The sequence below is a fragment of the Protomyctophum bolini genome (assembly GCF_963924005.1).
Source record: "Protomyctophum bolini genome assembly, chromosome: 11".
Taxonomy (NCBI): domain Eukaryota; kingdom Metazoa; phylum Chordata; class Actinopteri; order Myctophiformes; family Myctophidae; genus Protomyctophum; species Protomyctophum bolini.
The window spans coordinates 41,330,295-41,345,269 of NC_137872.1; the positions used below are offsets into that span (position 1 = coordinate 41,330,295).

At 42.4% G+C, this 14,975-nt stretch overlaps 2 protein-coding genes across 2 annotated transcripts in view; both read right to left on the reverse strand.

The window, feature by feature from the left end:
• Nucleotides 1–14,975, reverse strand: part of LOC308323511 (uncharacterized protein) — a gene marked incomplete at its 5' end in the record, with an annotated part of 31,492 nt that overhangs the window by 14,484 nt on the left and 2,033 nt on the right. The window contains 2 exons of the mRNA XM_080775239.1: nt 9,333–10,761; nt 11,075–11,358. Coding sequence (XP_080631365.1) covers nt 9,333–10,761; nt 11,075–11,358 — 1,713 coding nt within the window. The remainder of the gene's footprint in view (nt 1–9,332; nt 10,762–11,074; nt 11,359–14,975) is intronic.
• LOC308324474 (E3 ubiquitin/ISG15 ligase TRIM25-like) lies at nt 3,800–6,867 on the reverse strand (the record flags this gene model as incomplete). The annotated part of the gene is made up of 2 exons (XM_080776518.1): nt 3,800–5,352; nt 6,618–6,867. 2 exons carry the CDS (start codon nt 6,865–6,867, stop codon nt 3,800–3,802), a joined length of 1,803 nt encoding a protein of 600 aa, XP_080632644.1.

Sequence of the window (14,975 nt, forward strand, 5' to 3'; positions counted from 1 at the left end):
CCAGTTGAAGTCCCTGCTGCGCCATTTCAGTACGTCTGTCTGTATGACTGACTGACTGACTGACTGACTGACAGATTGAGTTAAGGTTGGCTTAATTTCCTCAGAGATCACGTCATTATATGAGAGCTTCTTTCTGGTTGGTTCCTCAGAGGTGGAAGGCGGTATAGGGCCCGCATACCAGCTTTACGTAAAGGAATTACTTTATTGTCAGACTGGTTCCTCAGAGGTCACAAGATGAGAGATCCTTTCTGATTGTTTCGTACATACAAAGCCACAGTTAACCATGTCCCTTGGAATTTGGGCCGATAAGAAAAGGCTTGGCAGGAATGCTGACACTCAGGTGAGGTTCATGGTTCTTCATTATTACCTTGTGTGCAGCACACGCACAAGCACACGCACACGCACAAAAATGAAACAGTAGTGTCTAAGTGGTAGAGTAGAGGGCGGGGCTTTTCTAAAGGTGAATTCACTTGTCCCTGCGCCCATTGGCATCCAACAGACACTGCAACAATAAAATAATGATAAAAAATTTATAGGAGGTACACAATCATGTTTCGATCACTTACATATCGCACAATCAAACCTTTTCAAGACCAAAACAAAAAAGAAAAAGATGAATGCTCTCGTCTGGTCCCGTCTTGACTAGACTACTGTAATGGACTCTACACTACGTACCTAATGTGTTCCTCTATTCAACAACTACAATTAGTAGCCTACAGAATATGAGCTGCTAGAATTCTCACAAACCTCAGAGCACATAATATAACACTGGCTGCCCATCAAATCCTGAATGTATTTTACATTTTGTTTAACAACCTATAAGGCATTACATGGCCTAGCCCTGCTTGATATCTCGGACTTACTGAAGGCAAAGCCAAATGTGGTCCTCTGACAAGGGTCTTCTAAAGATACTTGCGACCAAACTCGTAACCAAGGGGAACTGAAGCTTTGCAGTGGATACTTTTCGCTATACAACAACGCTGGTGTGTACAACTCAGGCTTTCGGATGAGGGCTAAAAATGAAGTCACAAAAATGTGAATGGTACTCACAAGAATACTAATACAAACGTTGCGTGTGTGTGTGTGTGTGTGTGTGTGTGTGTGTGTGTGTGTGTGTGTGTGTGTAAACCACGGAAACAGGATATTTAGGGCCCTATTTTCGTCAGTGCCTTACCCCATATCCCTAAACTTCTTTGCCTTTTTATAAATATTTTGAATATTTCAAATAGCCGATCTACAACCTCACAGCGTGTCGTCGTAGATCGGCTAGTTGAACAATTTTAAAGTGTTTTTTCAAAATAGTAAAACAAAGCAAAGAAGTCTAGGGGTAAGTGGTAGTATAAGTCACTGACCAAAATAGGGCCCATAGTCACCCAGCTGCCCTATGGTTTCAGCCTGCCTTTCACAGGAATGTTACGTGAGTTGCGTTGCTATACTCAGACAGCCAGACCAATAACTGGGTGTTGATGATGGCCGAAGGGGACAGCAGAGTAGAGTATAAGTACTAGTACTTATTCTACCACATACACACACTTCATTCTCTTGGTCTGTTTATCCACAAGGAGCCACATGAGAAGAGCTTCTAGGAGCAACTCCTTACAAGAGCGGCCCGGGGGGAGTTGTGGCTTGATGTGGTTAATATCAGAATACTGATATACTGTATCATCGATTTCAGCTGTTACAATTCCAAACATGCAAACATGATCCGCTTTCATATACTTCAGTCTACGTATATTAGTGGTTTAAATTGTTATTGTCTTATTTTTTTATGTCCAATGAATTTATATTCACTAACATAACAATTAAAGGCATTTGAAAGGCATTTGAAATCAAAAATATATATAATTTTCAGGATTCCAAATAAAAAAATTGCAGGATTTCAATTCAAATAATAGCAAAAATAGCTGATCTACAAGCTCAAAACGCATTGCAATGCGACGCGTTTTGAGTTTGTAGATCGGCAATTTTTGCTACGACAGTAATTAATATGCAATGTGGCCCTCTGGAGTGAGTGTGGAAATATAGTGGCCCTCTGGAGTGAGTGTGGAAATATAGTGGCCCTCTGGAGTGAGTGTGCAAGTGTGCACATATAGTGGCCCTCTGGGGTGAGTGTGGAAATATAGTGGCCCCCTCCATCTTCAAAGTTGCCCACCCCTGGTGTAAAGTACAACTAAGTGAATTTACTTATACTGTACTCAAGTACAAGTTTGAGGTAACACAAAAAAACGAAACAGAAGAAGCTATTGGAGAAGCTGATTTGGAGAGGGACACATGATCTGATGCAGGACAATGTCACTATGGCAGAAAGAGACAAGATGGGTCTGTTCCAAACCAAATACTCTGTTGCCACACTCATTCATTCGCCCCATGAAACCCAGTGGAAATGGGGGAATATGTTGTGAAATAAAAAGTCATATTCTGAACTGGAATTAGGGTAAAAGCATTATTTTTCTTCTCTTATATATAGTTAAAAACCATGCACGTCCTGTTACAAGCTGAATTTCCTCATCAATTAAGAATTACCGTCATACTTAATACCCATTGGTAAGTAATACTTTGTCCAGATATTTTCAAGATCACGACATAATTTTGAGGTAACAGAAACGTGTAATAAAAGCAATCTACTGGAAGGGTATTTGACAATGTTTAGGCCAAGGACCGTTTAGCTGACAGAGAGCAGAGACTATATTAAAGGTTGCTGCCTGTGTCAACCTTCCCACACACACACACACACACACACACACACACACACACACACACACACACACACACACACACACACACACACACACACACACACACACACACACACACACACACACACACACACACAACACACACACACACACACACACACACACACACACACACACAGAATAGAAGAGATTACAAATTGCTGCCGCTGTCAACCTTCCTACACACACTGCGAGAATAGAAGCACAAAGCAGTGATCAGAGATGCTCGGTTTGTTCATCTTTAATGTCACTTCATTCACAACATTATTTATACTGTGTCTTAGAGCAGTGGTTATCAAAACAGATGATTAGCTTAATGTGCAACACCAACGTTGTTTTCTCATCTCAACAGTAAAAAAGCAACAACAACATACAGTATAAGTGCATACTGTACATACATACTTAGACATATACATTTCTAAAGTGACAATTTCATCACTTTTAAAACCTTTTTAATACAGTTAAAATAAAATGAAACAAATAAGACCACCACTGCGTCAAATGTAATCAACAAGCTATATATAGTCCTACCATAAAAATGGTCAAACGTCGGCCATAAACATTGGTTATATGTTAACTAAGAAAGAGGGATTTGTGTGTGAAAGTAGCCGATCTACAAGCACACAACGCCTCTGTTGTGCTGCACAGTGACAGATAATACAGATATATCATATAAAGACATAAAGGACTCTCATGAACCAATAATATACACAGTACACACTATAAACAAAATGTATTCTACTAATATTATCATGTTACTTTTTATGACAATAAAAACAAATTAATGAAAAAGAAAATACAATATTTCACAATGGAATATCAAATCCATAAAGTGGTGATTACATCACAAGACAAATTCTGCCAAGCGTTTGTACATACGTATGAATACAAGAGAACAAAATGATTGGTGATGATTAACCATTAAGGCCCTATATAAACTACATGATACGACACAGAGCTAAAATAGCTGATCTACAAGCTCACAAAGCAGGCGGAGAGGAAAACAAGAACATGACGAAACCATGCTGCACTCATGACACGAGAGACAGAACAAAAGTTGTGATCTACTTGAGGTCACACAACTCGGCAGTGAGTCCATATGTACAAAGCCTAAGTCCAACATGGAGGTTTTGGGTGAACGTGGTGTGGACTGTGTGAAGGAGAGCCATGGTGTCGTCAGACACGCTGTAGAAGGACAGAGTGCCTGCACTGTGGTCCAGGTACACTCCTACTCTGAAGGACACGGGGCCTGGGATGTGTGCTTCAATGCCTCTGTGTCTGAAAGTATAACCTTCTGTGGTACACTTTAAAGACCATGATTTATCATTGCGTCCAAATACACATTCATCACCATAACCTGTTCTGCCGATATCTTTATATGAGGCTGCTATAACAAAACTGCCTCCGCTCCACTTTACCTCATAGTAACAACGTCCTGTCAGACCCTCTCTACTCAGAATCTGAAAATTTTCTGAAAAATCTGAAAAAGTGAATCTCTGTGGGTGATCAGGATATGATTGTGATTGGTCCATCATTGTTACTTTTCTGTTCCCTTTAGACAGAGACAGGAGTTGATTTGCGGTGTTTGGATCCAGTGTGATCGGACGTGAATATTGTAAGAACTCAGCTCTGGTCTTAGGTTCTGGTGCTGTTGACGGTAAAACATCCACTCTGTTCACTGTCTCTGAGACATTTGTCCCTTCCTCTGTATAAATGTCCTCTAGTTCGTCAGCTATGATCTTCGGTTCATGTCCTGTTGACAGTAAAACATCCACTCTGTTCACTGTCTCTGAGACGTTTGCCCGTTCCACTGTAAGAATGTCCTCTAGTTTCTCCCTCATCCTGGACACAGCCACAGTCACATCTTCAAAGTATCTCAGAGGACGGACATTTCTGCTGACTGGGTGTGTAGATTCACTGATCGTTGAGAGGGAGGAGGTGTAACGCTGTAGAAAATGGATGTGATTCTCTGTGAGTGAGAGCTGCTCCAGCTCAGCATGTCTCCTCCTCAGTTCAGTGACCTCCTGCTCCACACGCATCCTCAGTTCTTCAGCACGACTCACTTCACGTTTCTGCTGGTCTCTGATCAGCTCCCTCACCTCAGATCGTCTTTTCTCCATGGAAGAGATGAGCTCAGTAAAAATGGCGTCACTGTCCTCCACTGCTCTGTCAGCACAGTGGTTGATGGACTCCACCTCCTGGTGAAGCACCTTCACGTCTTTCTCTCTCTCCTGGATTCTCTGCTGGATGTTCTGCCGACTCGTATCAAGCTCTTTTTGTCTCTCAGTCCTTTCTGCTGCAGCTGAGGTCGTATCGTGGCCTTTGTGTTCTTCCATGGAGCACAGACAACAGATAAACTGCTGATCAGTACGACAGAAAACCTTTTTCACCTCGTCATGTCGAGAGCAGATGTTCTCCTGAAGGTCGCCGGAGGCTTTGACCAGCTTGTGTTTCTTAAAGGCAGGAGACTGATAGTGAGGCTGGAGGTGCGTGTCACAGTAAGAGATCAGACACTGAAGACAAGTCTTCACAGCTTTCAGTCTCCTCCCAGTGCAGACATCACAGGCCACATCTCCAGGTCCAGCGTAGAAGTGATCAGGAGGTGCAGCTTGGAGTCCTGTTGACAGATTGATGCATCATGTATTTAATAACCTGATAAAATATTGATTTTATTTGTATGTGCCTGTACCCTCATATTTGATAGTCTAATAGGAGCCAGCATGTCTTCAGTGCCTGGCAACTATTGTTTTTGTTACTGTCTATCTTCGTTACCATCTATCTGCCTTACCCCTACCACCAATCTGTTAGACTAACATATTGTTTCTCCCCAAGAATAGCCTGCTACACTGCCTTGTTGTTAGCCGTTTATATCCTTGTATAGGTCCAATGCAGGGAGGCGTTTCACTCAGAATGGGTTATTCTGGTTGACATTTCCCTGCCTACCAGTAGGCTAGTAGGCTATTGTTCCAGCCTCACTGTGGAGACATATACCATTATAGATATAAAATCATTAAATAAACACTGTATGGTTTGGGCGTCAGATGACAAAATAACATAGCCTTGATCCACAACAGTAATGGGTCTGTCCTGTCGTTTTTATACCCAAATTCCACCGCGGGCCGTCAGAATTATGCTTCCATTGTAGCCTTGCAGTACGCTGACTGTCGGAGATATCAAATAATTAAATACAGATTAAATAAAGGTTTCTTTGATTTGGGTGTCAGCTGACAAAATATCATAACCTTTAGCAACATTCCCAAACACATGCTCTGCTGCTCTCTACCTGTCAACAAACGAGCATGACAGTGTAATCGAAATAATAATGGTCAGATCGCATACAGACAGATTATTTATTTACTGCGGAGAGAACACGTTTGGCTGATCACTCGTCATTCTCTTGGTGTTTTCCCCCTCTCCGTGGTTCCGTATAAGCATATGTACACATGTCTTCTCATCAAGTAAGATGTAAACATTAAGAACTGTTTTGACGCGAGGGGGGAGGGGAGGGGAGGCGGCTATCAGATCAGAACACCCGAACATTGTCTAACGACGAATAATAATAATAATACCACCGTCGATCCAGAGCCATAGAGTAGAAGAGTTGTGACAATTAAGTCAAAGATAGTAGAGAGATGGAAGATGGTGTACTGCAGTGACAGTGTACACACCAGCGTCACTGACAAGCAAACTTACGAACTACAGACTGGCAGCCAAGTAGCCTAGCATCCTACTAGTCTATGTACATGTAGGCAGAAAGATGGTGCCCAAATAAGCCAAAATCCTATCGAACGCGTCACTGTGCCCTCCCCCTATGAAGACGTTTCATCTCTTTTTTGGTTTTGTATATATGACAATATTCACAGTATATTAAATTGGTCTCACCGGTCTTCTTCAGGCTCTCCACCACCTCAGCCAACATGGTGTTTTTCTTCAGAACAGGTTTTGGGTTGAAGCTGTGTCTGCATTGTGGACACGTGAACCTTCCTCTCTGATCGTCCTGGTTCCAGAATCTCTCGATACACCTCCTGCAGTAGCTGTGTCCACAGGGAACAGTCACTGGATCCTTCAGTAGATCCAGACAGATAGAACAACACAACTGTTCCTGATCCAGTTGAAGTCCCTGCTGCGCCATTTCAGTACGTCCGTCTGTATGACTGACTGACTGACTGACTGACAGATTGAGTTAAGGTTGGCTTAATTTCCTCAGAGATCACACGTCATTATATGAGAGCTTATTTCTGGTTGGTTCCTCAGAGGTGGAAGGAGGTAGGGCCCGCATACCAGCTTTAGGTAAAGGAATGACTATTGTCAGACTGGTTCCTCAGAGGTCACATGAGATGAGAGCTAGGCCGATAAAGGCCTTGGCAGAAATTTGCTGACACTTAGGGTGCAAGGTCCTTCTTTATTAAGCTTGTGTGCAGGTACACAAGATTAAAACATATTTAATGTATGGGTTCACATACATGAGATTGAAAAATATTTTTGTTCAGTTTCTACAGACAATTTCTACAAAACATTTGACATGGACTTTGTGGTCCAGACCGCTTAATGGCGTGTGTCGCGCACGCGCACACACAAAGCAAAGGTATTTTGCTTGTTTACAGCCACACCCTGCTCATAGAACATTTCATGGTAGGGGTTCAATGCCCTGCTCAAGGGCACTTCAGCAGTGGTCATTTGAACGTGCCGGTCCAGGGATTCGAACTAGCAAACTTCCGGTATCAAGATCGCTCCGCAAACCGTTCGGCCACCGCTGCCTCTTAACACACACACACACACACAAACACACACACACGCACACACACACACACACACACACACACACACACACACACACACACACACACACACACACACACACACACACACACACACACACAAAAAAAAAAATCACAACACAAAAAGTTTACTAAATAAATCAACAGATTCAGCGTTTTTGATCGACAAGGGTAGGATGTTCCACATTGAGGGAGCAAAAGGCAAAGGCCCGGTCCCCCTTGGTTACGAGTTTTGTCACGGGTATCTTCAGAAGACCCTTGTCAGAGGACCTATGAGAGATCTCACATTTGGCTTTGCCTCCAGTAAGTCAGAGATATAAAGTGGGGCTAGCCCATGTAATGTAAAGACATTTTAAATACATTCAGGATCTGATGGGCAGCCAGTGAAGTGCAGCCAGTGCTATATATACTCTGAGGTTTGTGTTGTTGAGAATTCCATCAGCTCTATTTTGTTTATTGTATAGTTGATGAATAGAGGAAGACCTTAGGCTAGTGTAGAGTCCATTACAGTAGTCAAGATGGGACAAGACGAAACCATTAATCTTTTTTTATTTAATTTTTTCAGGTCTGGAAAAGTGGGGATTGGTTTGATTGCTATATTACGTAAAGAAACAGGACTGTATAACCTTTGTTCATGAGACTTGCATGCTTTTATCAAAATGTGTGTGTGTGTGTGTGTGTGTGTGTGTGTGTGTGTGTGTGTGTGTGTGTGTGTGTGTGTGTGTGTGTGTGTGTGTGTGTGTGTGTGTGCGAGGTGTTGTACTGTCCCTGTTGTACTGTCTATGCCACCATATGAGACTAAGCCTAGTCCTGAGCACCGTCGTGTGAACGAATATGGCTATCAGAGACGCTGCTGAGTGACATTCTTGTTGTATCATGATTCCAAACATGTGTCATAGGCTTGTGATTGTAACATAACTGCACCCATAATGTTTGTGTCCTATATGCATTTTCCTTTTAAAGTGTGGACCAAATAAAATAATTCAAATGTGTATACCTTTCGGTATATACAACAACGCTGGTGTGTACAACTCAGGCTTTCGGATGAGGGCTAAAATTGAAGTCACAAAAATGTGAATGGTACTCACAAGAATACTAATACAAACGTTGTGTGCGTGCGTGTGTAAACCACAGTAACAGGGGATTTAAGGCCCTATTTTCCAATAACTGGGTGTTGATGATGGCCGAAGCTAGGGGACAGCAGAGTAGAATATAAGTACTAGTACTTCTACCACATACACACACTTCATTCTCTTGGTCTGTTCATCCACAAGGAGCCACATGAGGAGAGCGCTTAATGTACAAATTAAATACCTTAATTGTAAGGTTTTTACGTCAGTCAGTCAGTACTTTTATACTTCTACATCTGAGAGGAAAATATTGTACTTTTACTCCATTACGATTTATTCGAAAACTAGTTACTATAGTCTCTTTGTAGATTTAGATTATTATTATTATTACAAAACTGTGACATACACATAACACAAATTGCAAGAAGAGCAGAGACTAGATTAAACGCTGCTGTGTAAACCTTCGTACACACACTGTTAGAACAAAATAGTGATCAGAGATGCTTGTTTTGTTCATCTTTAATGTAATTTTATTCACAACATTATTTATTCAATAAGATCATTACTGCGTCAAAACGAATCAACAATCTGTAACATTGGCCAAATGGTTTACTTCATCATATACGACGTACAGCAAAAGATTGCTGATCTATATATAAGCTCACAAAGCAGGCTGAGCGGACGAACAAGAACATTATAATGAAACGATGCTGCACCGACACGAGAGAAAAAACAAAAGTGTGATCTACTTGAGGTCACACAACTCAGCAGTGGTTCCATATGAACAAAGCCTAAATCCAACATGGAGGTTTTGGGTGAACGTGGTGTGGACTGTGTGGAGGAGCGCCATGGTGTCGTCAGACACGCTGTAGAAGGACAGAGTACCTGCACTGTGGTCCAGGTACACTCCTACTCTGGAGGACACACGGCCTGTGATGGGGATTGGAGTTTCAATGTTTCTGTGTCTGAAACAATAACCTTGTTCGGTCCAAACTAAAGACCACGATTTATCATTGGATCCGTAACCAGACCCTGTTCTGCTGATATCTTTATATGAGGCTGCTATATGAACACGGTATCCACTACACTGTACCTCCCAGTACCAACGTCCTGTCAGACCCTCTCTACTCATAACCTGATAAAATATAATGAATCTCTCTGGGTGATCAGGATGTGATTGTGGTTTGCCCATCACTGCTACTTTTCTGTTTCCTTTAGACAGAGACAGGAGTCGATGTGCTGTGTTTGAATCCAGTGTGAACGGACGTGAATATTGTAAGAACTCAGCTCTGGTCTTGGGTTCTGGTGGTGTTACTGTTGACAATAAAACATCCACTGTTTTCACTGTCTCTGAGACGTTTGTCCCTTCCTCTGAAATAATGTCCTCTAGTTTCTCCCTCATCTTGGACACAGCTACAGTCACATCTTCAAAGTATCTCAGAGGACGGACATTTCTGCTGACTGCGTGTGTAGATCCACTGATCGTTGAGAGGGAGGAGGTGTAACGCTGTAGAAATTGGATGTGATCCTCTGTGAGTGAGAGCTGCTCCAGCTCAGCATGTCTCCTCCTCAGTTCAGTGACCTCCTGCTCCACACGCATCCTCAGTTCTTCAGCACGACTCACTTCACGTTTCTGTTGGTCTCTGATCAGCTCCCTCACCTCAGATCGTGTTTTCTTCATGGAAGAGATGAGCTCAGTAAAGATGGTGTCACTGTCATCCACTGCTCTCTCAGCACAGTGGTTGATGGACTCCACCTCCTGGTGAAGCACCTTGACATCTTTCTCTCTCTCCTGGATTCTCTGCTGGATGTTCTGCCGACTCGTATCAAGCTCTTTCTGTCTCTCAGTCCTTTCTGCTGCAGCTGAGATGGTATCGTGGCCTTTGTGTTCGTCCATGGAGCACAGAGAACAGATAAACTGCTGGTCGGTACGACAAAAAACCTTCTTCATCTCATCGTGACGAGAGCAGATGTTCTCCTGAAGGTCGCCGGAGGCTTTGACCAGCTTGTGTTTCTTAAAGGCAGGAGACTGATAGTGAGGCTGGAGATGAGTGTCACAGTAAGAGACCAGACACTGAAGACAAGTCTTCACAGCTTTCAGTCTCCTCCCAGTGCAGACATCACAGGCCACATCTCCAGGTCCAGCGTAGCAGTGATCAGGAGGAGCAGCTTGGAGTCCTGTTGATAAATTGATATATAAATCTGATAAAAATGTATTTAATTTGTATGTGCCTGTACCCTCAAATTTGAGCCTATGGCAGCATTCTCCGCTATCTAACTATTGTTTTTGTTACCGCCTATCTGCCTTACCACCAATCTGTGTTAGACTCACATATTGTTTCCCCTCAAGATAGCCTGCCACCATGCCTTGTTGTTCCCCTTTTATATCCGTGTATTAAGACGTTTCATCTCTTTATTGGTTTATGTATGTATATCTGACAGACAGACAGACAGTAAGCTGTATTTACAAGATAACTTAAATTGGTCTCACCTGTCTTCTTCAGGCTCTCCACCACCTCAGCCAACATGGTGTTTTTCTTCAGAACAGGTTTTGGGACGAAGCTGTGTCTGCATTGTGGACACGTGAACCTTCCTCTCTGATCGTCCTGGTTCCAGAAACTCTCGATACACCTACTGCAGTAGTTGTGTCCACAGGGAACAGTCACTGGATCCTTCAGTAGATCCAGACAGATAGAACAACTCAACTGTTCCTGATCGAGTTGAAGTCCCTGCTGCGCCATTTCAGTACGTCTGACTGTATGACTGACTGACTGACTAACAGATTGAGTTAAGGTTGGCTTAATTTTCTCAGAGATCACAGGTCATGATATGAGAGCTCCTTTCTTGTTGGTTCCTCAGAGGTGGAAGGAGGTATAGGGCCCGCATACCAGCTTTACGTAAAGGAATTACTTTATTGTCAGACTGGTTCCTCATGAGGTCACAAGATGAGAGATCCTTTCTGATTGTTTCGTGCATACAAAGCCACAGTTAACCTTGTCCCTTGGAATTTGGGCCGATAAGAAAAGGTATGAACGGTAGGAATGCTGACACTCAGGTGAGGTTCATGGTTCTTCATTATTACCTTGTGTGCAGGTACATGCAGATTAAAACATTTATTATTGTATCTGGTTCAGATAAATGAGACATATATTTTTGTTCAGTTTCTACCATTTCTACAAAACATTTGATGTGGACTTTGTGGTCCAGACCGCATCATTGAGTGATCATTGAGCGTGTGCGTGCGCAACTGCGCACGCGCACGCGCACGCGCACGCGCACGCACACGCACACGCACACGCACATGCACACCATCTTTGTCATAGGCCCTGAAAGTATTGTATCGTTGCGTGCGTGTGTGTGTGTAAACCACAGTAACAGGAGATTTAGGGCCCTATTTTCGTCAGTGCCTTACCCCATATCCCTAAACCTCTTTGCCTTTTCATAAATATTTTGAATATTTCAAATAGCCGATCTACAACCTCACAGCGTGTCGTCGTAGATCGGCTGGTTGAACAATTTCAAAGTGTTTTTTCAAAATAGTAAAACAAAGCAAAGAAGTCTAGGGATAAGTGGTATAAGTCACTGACCAAAATAGGGCCCATAGTCACCCAGCTGCCCTATGGTTTCAGCCTGCCTTTCACAGGAATGTTACGTGAGTTGCGTTGCTACTCAGACAGCCAGACCAATAACTGGGTGTTGATGATGGCCGAAGGGGACAGCAGAGTAGAGTATAAGTACCAGTACTTCTACCACATACACACACTTCATTCTCTTGGTCTGTTTATCCACAAGGACCCACATGAGAAGAGCTTCTAGGAGCAACTCCTTACAAGAGCGGCCCGGGGGGAGTTGTGGCTTAATGTGGTTAATATCAGAATACTGATATACTGTATCATCGATTTCAGCTGTTACAATTCCAAACATGCAAACATGATCCGCTTTCATATACTTCAGTCTACGTATATTAGTGGTTTCAATTGTTATTGTCTTATTTGTCCAATGAATTTATATTATACTAACATAACAATTAAAGGCATTTGAAAGGCATTTGAAATCAAAAATATATATAATTTTCAGGATTCCAAATAAAAAAATTGCAGGATTTCAATTCAAATAATAGCAAAAATAGCTGATCTACAAGCTCAAAACGCATTGCAATGCGACGCGTTTTGAGTTTGTAGATCGGCAATTTTTGCTACGACAGTAATTAATATGCAATGTGGCCCTCTGGAGTGAGTGTGGAAATATAAGCCCATCGCACACCGTCTGCGACCGTCTGTGGCGCGGCGCGGCACGCCGCCTGGAAAATAGAACTGTGTTCTATCGGCGCGCCGGACGGTGCGGCGCGACGCGGCGGACGGAGCCGGTGTGCGATAGGTTCATTGAAAATAATGGAGGCGGCTGTGTCCGCCTCGCGGCGGACGCAGCCGGTGTGTGGTGGGCTTTAGTGGCCCTCTGGAGTGAGTGTGGAAATATAGTGGCCCTCTGGAGTGAGTGTGGAAATATAGTGGCCCTCTAGAGTGAGTGTGGAAATATAGTGGCCCTCTGGAGTGAGTGTGGAAATATAGTGGCCCTCTAGAGTGAGTGTGGAAGTATAGTGGCCCTCTGGAGTGAGTGTGCAATTGTGGACATATATATAGTGGCCCTCTGGGGTGAGTGTGGAAATATAGTGGCCCTCTAGAGTGAGTGTGCAAGTGTGGACATATAGTGGCCCTCTGGAGTGAGTGTGGAAATATAGTGGCCCTCTGGAGTGAGTGTGGAAATATAGTGGCCCTCTGGAGTGAGTGTGGAAATATAGTGGCCCTCTCCGTCTTCAAAGTTGCCCACCCCTGGTGTAAAGTAACTAAGTGAATTTACTCAAGTACTGTACTCAAGTACAAGTTTGAGGTAACACAAAAAAACGAAACAGAAGAAGCTATTGGAGAAGCTGATTTGGATAGGGACACATGATCTGATGCAGGACAATGTCACTATGGCAGAAAGAGACAAGATGGGTCTGTTCCAAACCAAATACTCTGTTGCCACACTCATTCATTCACCCCATAAAACCCAGTGGAAATGGGGGAATATGTTGTGAAATAAAAAGTCATATTCTAAGACTGGAATGAGGGGAAAAGCATTTTTTCTTCTCTTATATATAGTTAAAAACCATTCCATGATTTCCCCATGCCCACACTGCACTACACTTCGTCCCAAGTCTGATAATCTAAATATCATGCACGTCCTGTTACAAGCTGAATTTCCTCTACCATCAAGTTAATACCGTAGCCATTGGTAAGTAATACTTTGTCCAGATATTTTCAAGATCACGACACAAAGTACAATTTTGAGGTAACACAAATGTCTAATAAAAGCATATCAATCTACTGCAAGGGTCTTTGACAATGTTTAGGCCAAGGACCGTTTAGCTGACAGAGAGATGAAGCAGAGACTATATTAAAGGTTGCTGCCTGTTTCAACCTTCCTACACACACACACACACACACACGCACGCACACACACACACACACACACACACACACACACACACACACACACACACACACACACACACACACACACACACACACACACACACACACAGAATAGAAGATCATTAAACTAGATTACAAGTTGCTGCCGCTGTCAACCTTCCTACACACACTGCTAGAATAGAAGAACATGTAACTAGATTACAAGTTGCTGCCTGTGTCAACCTTCCTACACACACTGCGAGAATAGAAGCACAAAGCAGTGATCAGAGATGCTCGGTTTGCTCATCTTTAATGTCACTTGATTCACAACATTATTTATACTGTGTCTTAGAGCAGTGGTTATCAAAACAGATGATTAGCTTAATGTGCAACACCAACGTTGTTTTCTCATCTCAACAGTAAAAAAGCGACAACAACATACAGTATAAGTGCATACTGTACAGACATATACATTTCTAAAGTGACAATTTAATCACTTTTAAAACCTTTTTAATACAGTTAAAATAAAATGAAACAAATAAGACCACCACTGCGTCAAATGTAATCAACAAGCTATATATAGTCCTACCATAAAAATGGTCAAACATCGGCCATAAACATTGGTTATATGTTAACTAAGAAAGAGGGATTTGTGTGTGAAAATAGCCGATCTACAAGCAACGCCTCTCTGTTGTGCTCCACAGTGACAGATATATCATATAAAGACATAAAGGACTCTCATGAACCAATAATATACACACTATAAACAAAATGTATTCTACTAATATTATCATGTTGGTTACTTTTTATGACATAAAAATAAAAATAAAAATACAATATTTCACAATGGAATATCAAATCCATAAAATGGTGATTACATCACAAGACAAATTCTGCCAAGCGTTTGTATGAATACAAGAGAACAAAATGATTGGTGAT